The sequence below is a fragment of the Macaca nemestrina genome, chromosome 16, assembly GCF_043159975.1.
Source record: "Macaca nemestrina isolate mMacNem1 chromosome 16, mMacNem.hap1, whole genome shotgun sequence".
NCBI lineage: Eukaryota > Metazoa > Chordata > Mammalia > Primates > Cercopithecidae > Macaca > Macaca nemestrina.
The window spans coordinates 89037911-89053206 of record NC_092140.1 but is presented as its reverse complement, the minus strand read 5'-3'; the positions used below and the strand labels follow the sequence as shown (position 1 = coordinate 89053206).

The following is a 15296-nucleotide window of genomic DNA, read 5'->3' as shown; positions in this document are numbered from 1 at the left end:
TACCAAATTCTCTTCATCACTATAGAAAGTCAATTATATAATTATACTATTTTTAAAACAAGGCTAGATTTCAAGGAATAACTCAATTTTAAGTCTCAAGAATGAATACTAACATAGATAACTAATTAGCTAGGAAATAAGTTTTTACCTATGTGTTTTCAATGTATAAATTTAAATTAATGGCTTACTTTAAAAATATAGATAAAAGTATTCAATAGGTTACCATCTCAAACCACCAAAAGAAATAGCAAAAACAAACGTAATTACAATTATAGTTTTCTGAAGATTCGATCAAAGATATAAACTGTTCTCCTTTTTTGGAAGACTGTTTCTAGCTTTCTTACAGCACAAAGAAGATAACTAGTTCTTTTCTCTGGTTAACTTGCTACATTAAGACGCTTATACATGGAAATTTAAAAAAAATTAAGTTGTGATCCTTGGACATAATTAAAATACATGAAATGAAAGTAACATCAAAGGTGTTGAAGTTGGCTAACGTACGTAGTAGGAGTAGAGAGAAAAGTAACTGCTTATTTATTGTTCTAGTCTGAAACATCAGAAGAGAAGTGTGTGTGTGTATTTATATATCTCATATAATGTGTACATCTGTATGTAAGAATATGTTCAGGACTGGAATTAAGTATTTTAAAAATCAATTCACTGCATAAACTACTCATTTTGTTTTATAGTTCTGATGATCTGATTGAAAAATATCTCGTGTGGTTGTAATTTTAAAAGCTTTCATTAAACATAGCTTCTACGCTATCTTAGGTTACAGAATGAAAAATGCCTATGCTTTATTTATTTTTTTTTTGGAAGAGCTTCTTGTATTGTTATAAAAAAGAACATGTGGTAGATTGGAAACAAAGCAACATAAAGAGTATAAAGCCTAAAGGAGTCTGACTAAAGTAAAAAAAAAAAAAAAAAAAAAAGTATTTGTTTACTGAGTATCTGTGTACTAAGTTAATGCAATGCCAATTAGATTCAAATTAAATCAAGTACAAGCAAATGTACTGAAAGTATTAGGAATGCATCCTCTACTTTGCTAAATAATTTGCACTCCGCATTCTGCAATTACATGAGCATGCCATTGGTACAATATTGGTTATATAACATTTAACATGTTAGTTTTTAAAAGAATGTAGATACATTCATAGAAATCAGTATTTTTATGGATGTTTTTACAATAAAAGGAACCATGTACAACATTGAGTTTTACCTTCAGTTTTGATAATAGGCTGAAGACTGCCTTCAATCACTTTAATTTTTGGTTCCACAACTTTGGTTATAATTTTAGTTGCTGAAAGTATAGAAAGTGGAACATGAAAGATATTTACATAAAAACCTGAAGAAAGGTTTTTTTTTTTTTTTTTTCGTTTTTTATCTCTGTAGGATACTAAGGTACAGTATGTGGTAATATGTTCAGGCAGTCAGATACAGGAAATATTCATGGTATGTAATATAATATCTTCTGATGTCCAGGTGTTGAACTCTGAAGTCTAGTTACTTGAATTTGATCCAGTGAAATATATACTCACAAAGTGAGGAATTATGTCTAGAAATCTGTAATCTTTAATTGTACCACTAAAGCGCTTTACCTTCTTTTGTACTTCTTGAAAATACTGGCTGCATTGCAACAGAAGACAAATATGATTAATGTCATGCAATTCATAATATCTTAAATTGCATTGCTGGATTCTTTCTCAATTAAAAGAAAATGAAAGAAAAAGCCTTTTAAAATGTTTTTCATGCATCTGATAACAGTGACATAGAAAGGAAAAAAATGAAACATAGTTCAGAATACTTAAAAGTAAGAATAAATTTCAGCCAGCCAGACATGAGCTCTTTTCAACAAACATGATATGATCAGTATTTAAGTTATAGGCTAAAATGTCTTTAATTTTCAGCTTTGTTATTTTTTTTCTTTTTTTTTTAATTTAAAGGTATATATTTTAAACATGTGTCATCTACCTAAGTAAGATAATAGTCTTTGAACTAGGTACTATGTTTGCTGTTAGGGTGTTGGGTTCACTAGAAGCCCAAACCCCAGCATTACTCTATGTATCTATCTAACAAACCTACATGTGTACCACCGGATCTATAATAAAAGTAAATTAAATTAAATTAAATACCATTCAACTATTTGGTTGACTTTGGTTGTACTGATTAACTGGAAATGTGCCTCTGAAGCCACAAAGCCAGAGCTACTGGCTTTTTGCCATTTCTAATGAAAAGCCTTGAAAGATGGTTCTATTAGATGACGGGCCACACTGAAGCTAACTGTGTACCCAGATCACATCAAAACAGCAGAGGTGAGATGCTAGCACAGCTTCGGTTTCTGCAGTTCTCACCTCATGCTGTAAGATGTTTAGCTGTGTCAACTTTTTGAATTAATGGGGGGTTCTTAACCTTTATAGAGACTGTTTCAGCCTTATTAAGTTTTGTATTTTAAGATCTCAAATTTTGAAGCTCTAAAATACAACAAATCTGTATGTTCAAGTATTGGTTCCAGAGGTGGTCTTGCCACAGAAGAACCTTTCCATGAAGGTCGAATATACAGGGGTCTCTATTGCTACTATCAAAATGGATTAATTACTTTTAGCTTACATTTTTTACATCATGTTAAGGAATTTGACGTTTTGAATGTTCAGTTGGTTGGTAGTTTTCATTTCAATCTTGATTTTCTGCAGACTTAAATAGTTTTGACAGGTGAAGTTCTGAGGATTAAATATTCATTTTAGCCCTCTCCAGGTCAAATGTTCCATATTTGACAACTCATACCAAAACAGCTTCCTTCCCCTCAACTATACACTTTAAAATGGATGTTATTTTGGGGATGAGGATAATATGCAGCAAAAAATTAAAGGCATTTTAGAAACAAGTCAATGAAATATAAAAATAGAAAATTTGGTTTAATTTATCTTTACTTCTATTTAAAAATACTTCTTAATAACAGCATACCATCTAAGGAGAAGTAAAAGAAACATCTTACATTGGAATGTAAATGTTAGAGCTGTTTCAAGGCCTCTGGGTAGGTAGGGAAGGACCATTGAGCTTGTGTATCTTAATAAAATGTGGCTTATTCTCTGTGAGTGAGGATGCAATTTAGTAGGAGAAAATAATTATAATGTTTTTGCTCATTGTAATCAAGATATTGCATTCACATATATAGAAAGTAGTGAAACTAACATGGGTAAAGAAGGAAAGCTAAAGAAATGTAGTGGAAATGTGTGTGTGTGTGTGTTGTGTGTGTGTATATATATATATGTATATATTTATACCTTTGAAGAAAGATGACATAACATGTCTGATGAATAGAGCCCATAAGGATTGCTTAATTTTCAGAAAACATATTTTTTACAAGATTGTATTCCCATGATGAATCATAACTATTCCAATTACATCTTTAATACAGTGCTGAGCTGGCTTGATGCTGGAATTGCATGTTATTATTACATAATTGAATCAACAAGAGCAGCAGACATTTTGTTTTGCTCCTTAAATTGGCTTTACTCCTTTTCCATATCTAGTATAAACCTTAAGCGAAATTTTCTTAATTAAATGACTGGATGCTCATGGTATAAAATGGAATGATTTTCTAGCCAGAATAAATGTGGGGACTGAAGTAATGTTTTAGCTACTGATACATGTTGAGTGTTTAATTACAGAGCCAAAACAAAATGAAAAGGATTTCTGCTTGAAAGCTACAGTGAAAGAAAAAAGGAGATAAAAGATAAACAAAGAAAAAGCCATGATGGAAAAGATATCCTACTAGATACACTTATGAGAATGAAGTACCCTTTACCATTGTTAAATAGTAGAGGTTTAATTTTGATAATCTGGTAGTGTCAGAGATCAAAGAACCCTGGAATTTGGAAACTTTAGATTTGTCACGTGGCAGACTTTTCTGTTCTTTGTCCAGTTTTGGATGGGAGAGTTTTTGAACTGGCACTTCAGAAACATTGGTATTCTTTAACACGTGCTTCTCAGCCTCCCCTTAGATAGCTTGGGGCTTGAGCGTGGCGTAAACAACAAGTCTTTGTTAAGGTCATTTCTGTGTCCACACATCTGAATTTTCAGATATGTGTAGAGGGTCTTTTCGCCATCTCTTCCCTTTATATGTTTTTTTTTTTTTTCCTGGCTCTTTGCCACATTAATATTATATTTTGCCATCTTTCTCATGTCATATCGTTCCTGTTTTTCCAATGAGTAGGGAAGAGGTTCATTGGAGTTGAAGGTTATCTGAGACCACAAACCTTTTTTCAAGTGAAATGAGATTGGCCGCAGTTTGGAATTCTAAATACCAGATTATCAATAATCTCTGTAAATACAAAGAAATGTATTTTCTTTTTTCATACCTTGCAACCCATGTGGCCAATATTTATTATATACTTACTATAAACAGTCACGGGGATTTCTTTGAAGGTGCTACCACGAACAAACTGAAAATAAGTGTTTATATTTATTAGCATGAACTGTGATAGTTGTGTTAACAAAACCATGGCACCATTTTAATTCTTACTAAAGTAAAAATAGTGAAGCTATTATTACATTTAATAGAAGTGAAGTCCTCATATAAATCATCTTCCAATCAATGCTATCAGGTCAGATGGCATAAAAATCATTGGATTCATTATTCAGAGATTTAAAAATTATAGAATAATTTATCCAAAGTTAAATATATTTATTAAACACTACTTTATGTTTTCTGCTACTACAAAGAAGAAAAACATTCCGTTGCCTTTAATCTGTGATTAGTGACAATTTTTTGTAAGTGAATGTTCTTTCCTCTATATTCTGCAGTGAAAATATTGAATGATATAAATATTTATGTACCATCTTATTTTTCTAAATTGGACTGTAAACTTTTTGAATAAAGACCATGTCCAATTTAAATACATATTTTTCTCTTTTTTTTTCTTTTTCTTTTTCTTTTTTTTTTTTGAGACAGAGCCTTGCTCTGTCGCCCAGGCTGAAGTGCAGTGGCGCGATCTCAGCTCACTGCAAGCTCCGCCTCCCGGGTTCACGCCATTCTCCTGCCTCAGCCTCCCGAGTAGCTGGGATTACAGGCGTCCGCCACCACACCTGGCTAATTTTTTGTACTTTTAGTAGAGACGGGGTTTCACCGTGTTAGCCAGGATGGTCTCAATCTCCTGACCTTGTGATCCGCCTGTCTCAGCCTCCCAAAGTGCTGGGATTATAGGCGTGAGCCACCGCACCCGGCCCTAAATACACACTTTTCATAACACTTTATACAATACTTGGTCCTGAGTAGCTTTTGATAGATATTTGTTGAACAAAACCACGAAGAAATGATGTCATTTCTCTACAGGTGGTCCAGTGTTACATAAACAACAAAGAGCAATCCAAGACCAGTATATATTTACTTATTAATGCATACATTTCTAGTCTGTTATGTTAAACCTGTAATATGTGTTCTAGACATTAGAAATAAATCAAGTAACTTTTAGTACCTTAATTTGGATGTATTTGATTAATTTATTAAGTATTTCCAGCAGTTGATCATTTCCAACAGGTGCGTCTATGAAGAGGAATATTAAATGAATATTGGTAAAAAAGCATAAAATAAAAATCTAGGTTCATATTAAAAGACTAGTCCATCAATGAGTTCAATAATTACAAACCTGCTGGATAGAGGAGTTTATCTACAACATGAATTACACCATTTGTTGTCATGATGTCAGATTCTTTTGATTTCAGTTCATTCACCAGAAGTGTATCATTTACCTGTCAAAATAGGCAATTTCAATGAGGAAATTTAATTAAGGATGAATATTTAGTTAACTTAATGATGGATGAACACTATCATAAATTCCTTCTAGACAACTTACTTCTTTCAGAAAGATTTTGCTTCCTTGTGTGGTCTTTAAAATGTTAGTAACGCCAGGTTCAAATCCTTTTCCAATGAAAACTCCTGGTGTCAGGTGATAAAGAATGATGTTTTGAAGAGCATTTTTGTCCCCTAGAGGAAAATATATGTATACTTTTATTGAATAATGTGACACTTTGATAGACAAGGACTAAGAAACAAAACATTTATTTGTCTTTATCTTTTTCCATATTGTACTTTCTCATAATGTCATTATTTTCTCAAGTAGATACCAACGCTATGTCAAAACACACAGTTACTTCAATTAGCCTAATCAAAATAGAACCCAACTTACTGGGAGAAAAACATCTAATTATTTTGTAAATTATAACTGTTTTCTTCTTTGTCCCCTACTTACATGGTCTTTCATAGAAACCACATTAAGTGAACATCTAGCCCAACAGTAAGCAGTTTAAAAACATTACTGAGTGACCCTCCACACATCCCAAGTGGAGGAAATAAAAGGAAACTAAAGCTAGCCATGAATACCAGAGAGGGAGGGGGCATTTTTAAGGCAGACATCTGGACAGGAAAGCTTGAGAAAGAAGTGAGATCCTGAAATGAAAGGGAAAATATCTGGAATTCACTTCTACTTACGTATCAGAATTTCTTTTTCTTCACTAGTCATTCCCTTAAAAGCATCATTGGTTGGCACAAATAATGTCCAGTCTCCAGGTTGTGTCAGGAGCTCTTTCAAGTCTGCAGCTTCGAGTAGGCTGAGGAAGGTGCTAGGTGGGAAGAATGTATATGTACGTTGTCAGATTTAGATTTAGGCAAATTCACCTACAGTGCATGTAATAGAATAGAATCCATGTATTGTGGAAAGCATGAGAGAACTGCTCATACATTTTCACATGTTTCAAATGCAATTTACCTGTTAAAAGTTTTATCATGAAAAAGGATTGAAATATACAATATAATTTTTAAATTTTTTCATCTGATTTCATCCTACAAAACTTGACAAGTTCACACATAACAAAAAGAAGCATTTTTGCCATTTAATACTTCACAAAATACTTTGCTATATATACCATCAATTTCTAAAAACTAATTATAAGAAAAATATCAAGGAGTAGTTTAGTCTGTTAGATTTGTTTTCACACACGAAATCATGTTACGGTGTACCAGAAAGTATCAGTGGAAACATATATCAATTTTGAAAACACTTGTATGAACATTTTATTCTCAATTCCATTTTCAACCATATAGGAGACTTGAATGCCTTTTGGGATACTGCCTATGAAAAAAAATATGCCAATAGCTCTCATTCTTTGTGGAGGTGCCACTAATAGGCTTACCTAAAGCGCTTATCTTGTTTTAACTTTTCATGGAGGGATTTCTCTGCTGGCTTGATGATCTCGCGGAATATGTGAATAGCACCATTTCTCCCTTGCTTACTCCCTCTCTCCATGCATGAATTTTCCACGCAGACAGCCTAGGAAAGGAAAGAAAAGTATGGGGTATCTTTTTCCTTGCTTGAAATTTCCCATATAGATGTAACTACATAATTCAATTTCCAGATCGGCCCTTCTGAGAGGTTGCCTAGTGTCTGCGGCCACGGGAATAGCTTCTTTCCTCTGTTTTCAATGGCTCACACAAACTCACAAGACACTTCTTACCTAGACAGGTTTTTTATTAAAAGTCAAGCTACCCTATGGATCAGGCAGGTAATTTTGTCAATAAATTACAAAAGTTCCATGGAATCCCACTTCTACAATTTTTATAATTTCTATCCAGATTTGAACTATTTCTCCAGACCCTCTTTTGGTCAATACTATCTGTAAGGTTTCCTCACTTTAGTGCTTTTAATGATCTTCATAAATATTTACTTTATTTTCTTGACTGTAAGACTCTATTCATCATTGTAAGTCAAATCTTTGACATATTTATAGCTTTTTGAACAAATGTGATATATATACACACACATATATATTTGTATATATAAAATTTAAAGTGCAGCACATTTAATGCATACTTAAAAATGTTTGGAATTGTGTAGCTGTAGGGAGCTGCTGACTTGTGCAAGATTCGGTTCTAGGTAATGCCTGACTTCCTGTGAAGTCTTTTAGCTATAGCCATACGTGTTATCTGGACAAGTACTGCACTGTAATTTTGATAAGCAATATTTCTATAAATTTTCCTGCAGCAAAAAGTACGTTAGGGCTGGGTGCAGTGACTCATGCCTATAATCCCAGCACATTGGGAGGCCAAATTAGGAGCTTCACTGGAGGCTGAAAGTTTGAGATCAGGCTGGGAAATGTAGTGAGACCCTGACTCAAGAAAAATTAAATTTAAAAAATCAGTCAGGGTGGTGGTGTGCACCTATAGTCCTAGCTACTCAGAAGACTGAGGCGGGCGGATCCCCTGGAGCCAAGGAGTTTAAGGTTACAGTGAGCTATGATGGTGCCACTGCACTCCAGCCTGGGAGACAGAGTGAAACTGTCTCTTAAAAAAAAAAAAAAAAAAAGTACATTAAGACCCTTTTATAGAGTCCAGAAATCTCTATGTGTCAATAAAGGTTTATCTTGAAAGCCATTCAAAAGATATTCAGATGCCAACTGGTTATTTTACAGTATGAGGCCACCTTGCATATTTGATTCATTATAATGAAATGTTTTGAAATGAAGAACATTTTAGTAGAGACAGTATACTGCTAACACACTGTATGTATAGCCAGTGCAGGAACTAATCAACGCCTTGTAAAGTATTTGTTGTTTCTTATTGCAAACAGTCATCATAAAGAAAAATGGTGTGTAGGCAGAGAACAGAATTACCTTGAAAATTGTAAAGTACTCTGCAAATGAAAAGTTTATTTTAAAAATTTACCGTTTTCTGGAATTTAAAATAATTGATGCTCTAGAACACAAAGTTACTCATAATGAAACACATGCGAACTATCTAACTGCCTGAGTTTTTAATACATAGCACTTGTTGTGGACTTTGCTCACAGTCTTTTCACCCACGCTACCCAGTTCCCTGATGCTTCTGTGAATATTCGCTGTTAGAACCACATTCATAAAATTCTGTGAAATATTCATTGAAACAGCATTCTTTGACATGTCATTTGACAGACTATTTTGTTCTGATTCACTTACTGTACGATATACGAAGACTCTGAGCTGTTTGCCTCCAATGGTTTCCAGTATTTGTCCATTGTAAAGCTCATTAAGGCCAACTTTTACTTTCAATATGTGATTCTGCAAAATTAATTTAAGAAGGCGCTGATCCATCCTCAGAGTATCATCTGTAAATAATTAAGAAAGAGCATTATTTTATTTAGAAAACATTAAAGTTTCTCCTGGTAAGAGAGAATCATGTAAACAGATAATCCCTGACATTAATAATATAATATCAATATATAATATAATAGTATATAATATATAATATATCATGGATTTTGCACTCATATAATACATGAGTCAACTAAATGCTAAAAGCTGACAATTCAATTCAAGTAGAAACTCTGTGACCTATTGTATCAAATGACAATAATACAGCTCCAACCAGTTCAAGCAATGAGCTTCATCTCTGTAAGGGCTACATAGTTTTATAGTGGTCACTGGCAAATGCTAAACCTTAATGGTGGCCAGGGTTTTGTATGATAATTAGATATATCCATTAGTCACATGAAAGAACTATTGATGAATTCTTTGTAAATTAATATTGATTACTGGAAAGAGAATCAAAGCAAACAATCTCCTAAATATGGGTTATTGTCAAAACACATGGGCAGGATTATTACAAAAAGGAAAGTCAGGATATCTAGGAATTCAATGTTTTTTATACTGTAATTTAGCATTTGGAAAAACAAAAAATTGTGTTACCTATTTTTAATTAATAAATTTTGCCAACAATTTAAATATGTCTGTGAAATCATTGTCCTGAGAAAGGTGGCAGATTGCATGAATCTGATCATGGTCTGTGAATAGCAACAACTAGGTGAAATTTTATATATACTGTTTTACATCATGATATGGAAGTGTATAATGGTCTCTTCATTTTATTTATTTATAATTTGACACCCTTACTGTCCAAATTTTGAGATGCAAAATACACCTATTTATTTCTAAATATGTTGGTAGCAAATAAACAAATCAGTTTATTTTTTTTAAAGATCTATCAATGCATTCTTATTGTGCTGGAAATATTAGATTCACAGAGAAACTGAATATGCTTTTTAAAAATTTTTTTTTTTTTTTTTGAGATGGAGTCTCACTCTGTTGCCCAGGCTGGAGTGCAGCAGCGCCATCTGCCTCCTGGGTTCAAGCGATTCTTCTGCCTCAGCCTCCCAAGTAGCTGGGATTACAGGAGCGCACCACCACACCTGGCTAACTTTTGTACTTTTAGTAGAGATGGGTTCTCACCATGCTGACCTGGCTGGTCTCAAACTCCTGATCTCAAGTGATCCACCTGTCTTGTTCTCCCAAAGTGCTGGGATTACAGGTGTGAGCCACTGCGCCTGGCGTGGATACTCCTAATTACAAACTTTCACTCTCTGTAGGCTATTCTCCATTATAATGAAATGTTTTGAAATGAAGAACATTTTAGTAGAGACAATGCAGTGCTAACACACTGTATGTGTAGCCAGTGCAGGAACTAATCAATGCCTCATGAAACCTCTCTTATTTCTTACTGCAAACAATCATCACAAATTAAAGAGTGTAGGCAGAGAGCAGGAACAACAGTGTCCAGTACATACCAGAAAATGCATTATTCACAGGTGCCAGCAAAGTGTATTCTCCATCTGGCCTCAGAGCCGATGCCAAGCCTAATTGGGCCACAAGATCCGTGAAAGTGGTTTGCTGTTTTCCAGCCAGCTCAGTAACTTGTTTGGCTGAAAAATAAACCATCACCATCCCAACAATGTCATCATTGCTATTATCTCCATCATGAAACTAGGAAGTCAATTCCTGACTGTTTTCTAATATTATAAGCTATTTACTTCAACGTCAATGTGATAAGACATCCTCCCGCTCCCTAATAAGAGAGTTCCACTTCCATTTTTTGGCGGGGGTTGATAATCACAATGAATTTCTGAAGGAAAATATTTTTCTGTCTTCCTACTACATGTTTCTTTAATTCTGTATTGTTCATCTGTCATCTCTCTCTACGCTGTGAGTTCCATAGCTTTTTCATTTATCCAAAGCTGACCATTTGGTTAGATCTTTCCTTCTGTTTCCAAGAAAAACTCTGGCACTGTGAAAACCTTTATAAATATTACATGTCAGAAACCCTAGAACGCCAAAGATTCACGCATGGAGTGCCCGTCACTACACTGCCTGTCTATGGAGTACGCAAGTAGCTCAGTATTTATTGTGTTAGTGCTTTGCGTGACATTCTTTATACTGCACATTCATTTTTCGTGGACTTACTCTTTGAGACAGCATAATTAGTAAATTATAGTAAGTAAAATAAACAAAAAGAAACATTGCTTACCAGAATCAGGAATTAGGACCTGATCAATCAAATGGATCACACCATTATTTGTCACAATATCCTTTTTGTTCACCATTTTGATTCCATTTACTGTTATGCTGTCACCGTCACATCCTATCTCAATTGTATTTCCTTCCAGCGTCTCAAAGACTGCTCCTCCCATAATAGACTCGGAACACTGGAGAGTATTTAAGATGTGATACTTCATAAGAGCTGGAGAACACAATAAAAACAGTTCGCTTTCAGATCCAGGGAAATAACATTTTGACCCTGAAAAGATGTGTTTCATTGTGGAACTAAGTAATCCTTAAAATGTAGTAAGACCTAAGGATTCACTAACAGCTTTAAAATCCTATTTACGTTCTAGACGTTTTTTCCTATCAACTACAAAATAGGAACAGCTCAGCTTCGTAGGAATAATAAGAGGAGATCAACTTCAGGAAATGATTGGTGCAGCATTACAAAACGTGGTGGGTTAAGTTCCAGCTATCATAAGAAAGTAACTCCTGGGTGAAAGCAAGAATTGTTCCTTTCAGAAGACCTTTGGCACAATGGCTCACACCTGTAATCTTAACACTTTGGGAGGCCTAGGTGAGAGGACCGTTTGAGGCCAGGAGTTCACGACCATCATGGGAAACACAGCAAGACCCCTCTCTACCAAAAGAGAGAAAAAGGGAAGGCCTGTTAAAGGCTTGTAATAGCTGCTCACGGCAGAATATTTGTACATAACATGTAATGAGGTCGATAGAGGCTGAGGATAAGACAAATTATTTCCGCAAGGCAACTTCTAGAAAGTAGCCAAATAAAGATTTATTGAAGGGCCTCTGGAAGGATCTATGCCTCAGTTACGTTGTATCTATCCTGCATCCTAAAACGTTCTCATCTTAAACTGGTCAAATGTATTTTAGGATAGGCTGAGTAAGTGAAGTATGCAAGCACAATGTAAAACCTATCTGACAACAGAGAGGAAGCTTGGCAAGCCACCAAATTCTTCTGTGTATCAGTAATTAGAGGCCCAGGAGAACCATAAGATTCTCACAACTCAGTATCTTTTGGCATAAATACAGAATTAAAAGCATTGCATAACATGCATACAGTATTAAAATTTGATGATCTAATATTTCTTTCCAACACCCATTAATCTTTCTGAATTTCTACTAATTTACTTGAAAGTACTATGAAAGAATGTGATCTTAAGAATATTCTTATTATTTAAGAATTATACTCTGCCTACTCTTTCAAGGACTTTTGGAAGACTTATAGTACATCTCAGAATAAAAATTTTTCCTAGCCTTTGCTTATTAAAACTAATATTATTGGCAAGAACTAGCCTCTTTTTTATTCCCTTCTCAGAATGCTGGGAGACTTCTTAGAGAGGAAGAATTTTAACTACCTTCAGAAGCCACTTTGTCTCCCATGATCCTTTCTAGGACACCTCGTGGGAGTTTCTCAAAAGCCTCGTTGGTGGGAGCAAAGAGTGTGAAGTGACCGTCTCTTCCAAGGGCCTCCAATATGTCCGATGTGATAGCAGCTGCCTGAAACACAAATGTGCTTTTCAGAGACTTTCACATTGTAAATCCAAAAGAAAATTACAACACACTTAGCCTAGGCTGACATGAAGGAGCTGATTCCTACACTATAGAGGCTTGTTGTTGTTCGATCTTCAAAATATTACTTTTTGACACAACCATGTCTTTTCCAACTTTCTTCAAATTGTGCCTGCAAGAATGGGAATTCTGCCCATGTTTGTGGGAGTATAGCAATATCCAGCAGTATATATAATAATGGATGAACACGTTCTAAATGCACTAAATACACACCAGTCACATAACTAACCATTCTTACTCTATCATTTCCATAGAAATATTATTTCATATGAGATGGTTTCTCCTGTGTAAAATGAAAATAGTAGCCATTTCAAAAAATACGTTTGTTACATTTTTTCCAGATTTAATAGCATTTTTGTTGTTTTTAGGTTTTGACAGGAGAAGAGGAGGATTTCAATGACTCAAGACAATCTGCTCTTGGACTTACTCTGAAAGACGAAAGGTCATCTTCTGCTTCAATGAAGTCTTGAATTGAGGTACCAATTTGTGTAAGGACACGGTCAATGACATGGACCACACCATTTGTTGCAATCTGGTTCCCATGGATAATTCGAGCACAATTAACAGTGACAACCTATAATTATTTGGAAAAATCAAAGTGCTGAAACCAGAGACATCCATTGACCACTGAGACTGCAAGTGAATTCCCAGTTTTTCATTTATACTAGTAAATGTAACAAATGGGAAACTACATTCTAAATGGAAATGCTGTGGATGAAGATTTACATGTTGTTTTATCTAAAAAAGAAACTGTAAAGGAAAAGGGAACCAGTTGAGAACCTAAGTCTATTCATACTTAACATATCTAGCAACATAAGGCAAAGGTGCTTTTTTCTTTCAAATTACTGCTTTTTTCCTCCCTTTTATACAAATAGTCATAAACTTTTTAATGTGGGTAAATGAATTATGTAAAGAAGTCTAATCAGCCCTAAAAATTAAGTTTTGAGAAGGAGAAACAAATAATTATTGTATATATATAATTAGTTCTAGTACAAGAACTTCCTAAATATTGCTTCGTCACTGACCTCTTTTGTCCCTGAGAATTTGGCTGTGGAAAAAGTTCTATGACCCCATTGGCAATTTTCCACAAAAACTGATCCAAACACACAAGTACTACAGTAGCTAGAGTGGGGGAGTAAAAGAACACTCATTCTTTGATTATTCTTTTTGCTACTACAATAAATTATTTCAAATACATCAACTACTAAAATTTCCTTTTTTAGAATACTTATCTACTGTCAATGAACTGTTCATGTAATTTGTCCTTTACAATCACTCTTTGGTAGAAATTAATAACCAGATTGGAAATTTGCATGCCCTAGATTTGAGGGTAAAGTCATAATATAGCACTTACCTTATTCTCACTAGTATTTTATTATTTTTGTGAGCATTACATAAAAAGTAGTATAGACAAAATTAAAGAAGGTATTTTTCGTAAGTGTATTTTTTACTGATAAAACTTACCCCATTGGGATAATGGTTAATGAAAAGCCCCAAATTGTTATACATTGAAGGAATAATCATGCCATTTTTTAAGTCTTTGGTCAACATTCTCTTATTAATCATGTGGCTATGTAAAGCATTCAGTAATTCAACATTCACGTTGCTCTCCAAACCTCTACGGATATCCTAGGAAAAATTGCAATGATAGAAATTCAATTTATTGTGGAACATTAGTAAAAGTCTTATAATCACCCTATTTCTTCTGCCTTGCTATTTTCTCATTGCATTATCAGATGGTCATATAAAATTGACATAAATAACTTAAAATTATATTATTCAAATTGGTTAAGGAATTTTATAAGTTCAGATACTCAGTTAAGGATCTTGAATGTGATAGAGTACTTAGACAGAACACACAATTTTTAAAGTGAATATGTTGATGAAGAAACAATCTTGATATAACAAATAAAATGATAAGAATTAGGGAGATATGAAATTATCACATATTTAAAAATTTTAAGTGGCAAACAAAACAAAAATGACATTATATTTGTATGCAACACTTGAGTTTTAACAAGGGTTTCATGTTTATTCCATAACAAATTCAAGAATTCAACCATCCTGTACCTTTTTATATATCCAACACCATGTATTATATTATGCTTTACTCAATGCTATGGGAAATACAATGATAGATAAAGCAAAAAGTCACAACCAAACATTTATCAGTAGCAGCAGGTAAAAGTAGACACAGTAAGATACAGGACAGAGGGGAAAAATGCTTTCAGGGCTCAAATAAGAAAGAGAACAGCTATTCGGAAGTAGTTTGGAGATAGACCATGATATTTAAATCAATAGGAATGATGTGGTGGTCTTCTAAGTCCAGTACTGACATAGGGTGAATGCCAAGAGAGCAAAAG

General features: G+C 34.1%; 1 protein-coding gene across 9 annotated transcripts in view; it reads right to left on the bottom strand.

Annotated features, from left to right (window-relative positions):
- LOC105486047 (periostin) overlaps nt 1-15296 on the bottom strand; it is a 35373-nt gene that overhangs the window by 10277 nt on the left and 9800 nt on the right. For 4 of the 9 annotated variants that reach the window (XM_011748726.2, XM_011748729.2, XM_011748728.2 and 1 more), the window contains exons 5-17: nt 14398-14562; nt 13361-13507; nt 12720-12861; nt 11327-11539; nt 10590-10724; nt 8986-9134; nt 7189-7325; nt 6488-6618; nt 5853-5983; nt 5646-5748; nt 5475-5542; nt 4397-4442; nt 1220-1300 (exon numbers count right to left, since the gene is read on the bottom strand). In XM_011748726.2, coding sequence (XP_011747028.2) covers nt 1220-1300; nt 4397-4442; nt 5475-5542; nt 5646-5748; nt 5853-5983; nt 6488-6618; nt 7189-7325; nt 8986-9134; nt 10590-10724; nt 11327-11539; nt 12720-12861; nt 13361-13507; nt 14398-14562 — 1648 coding nt within the window. Of the gene's footprint in view, nt 1-1219; nt 1301-1365; nt 1627-4396; nt 4443-5474; nt 5543-5645; nt 5749-5852; nt 5984-6487; nt 6619-7188; nt 7326-8985; nt 9135-10589; nt 10725-11326; nt 11540-12719; nt 12862-13360; nt 13508-14397; nt 14563-15296 lie in introns of those variants that run through there. The other 5 variants (XM_011748727.2, XM_011748730.2, XM_011748731.2 and 2 more) reach the window with 2 other exon arrangements.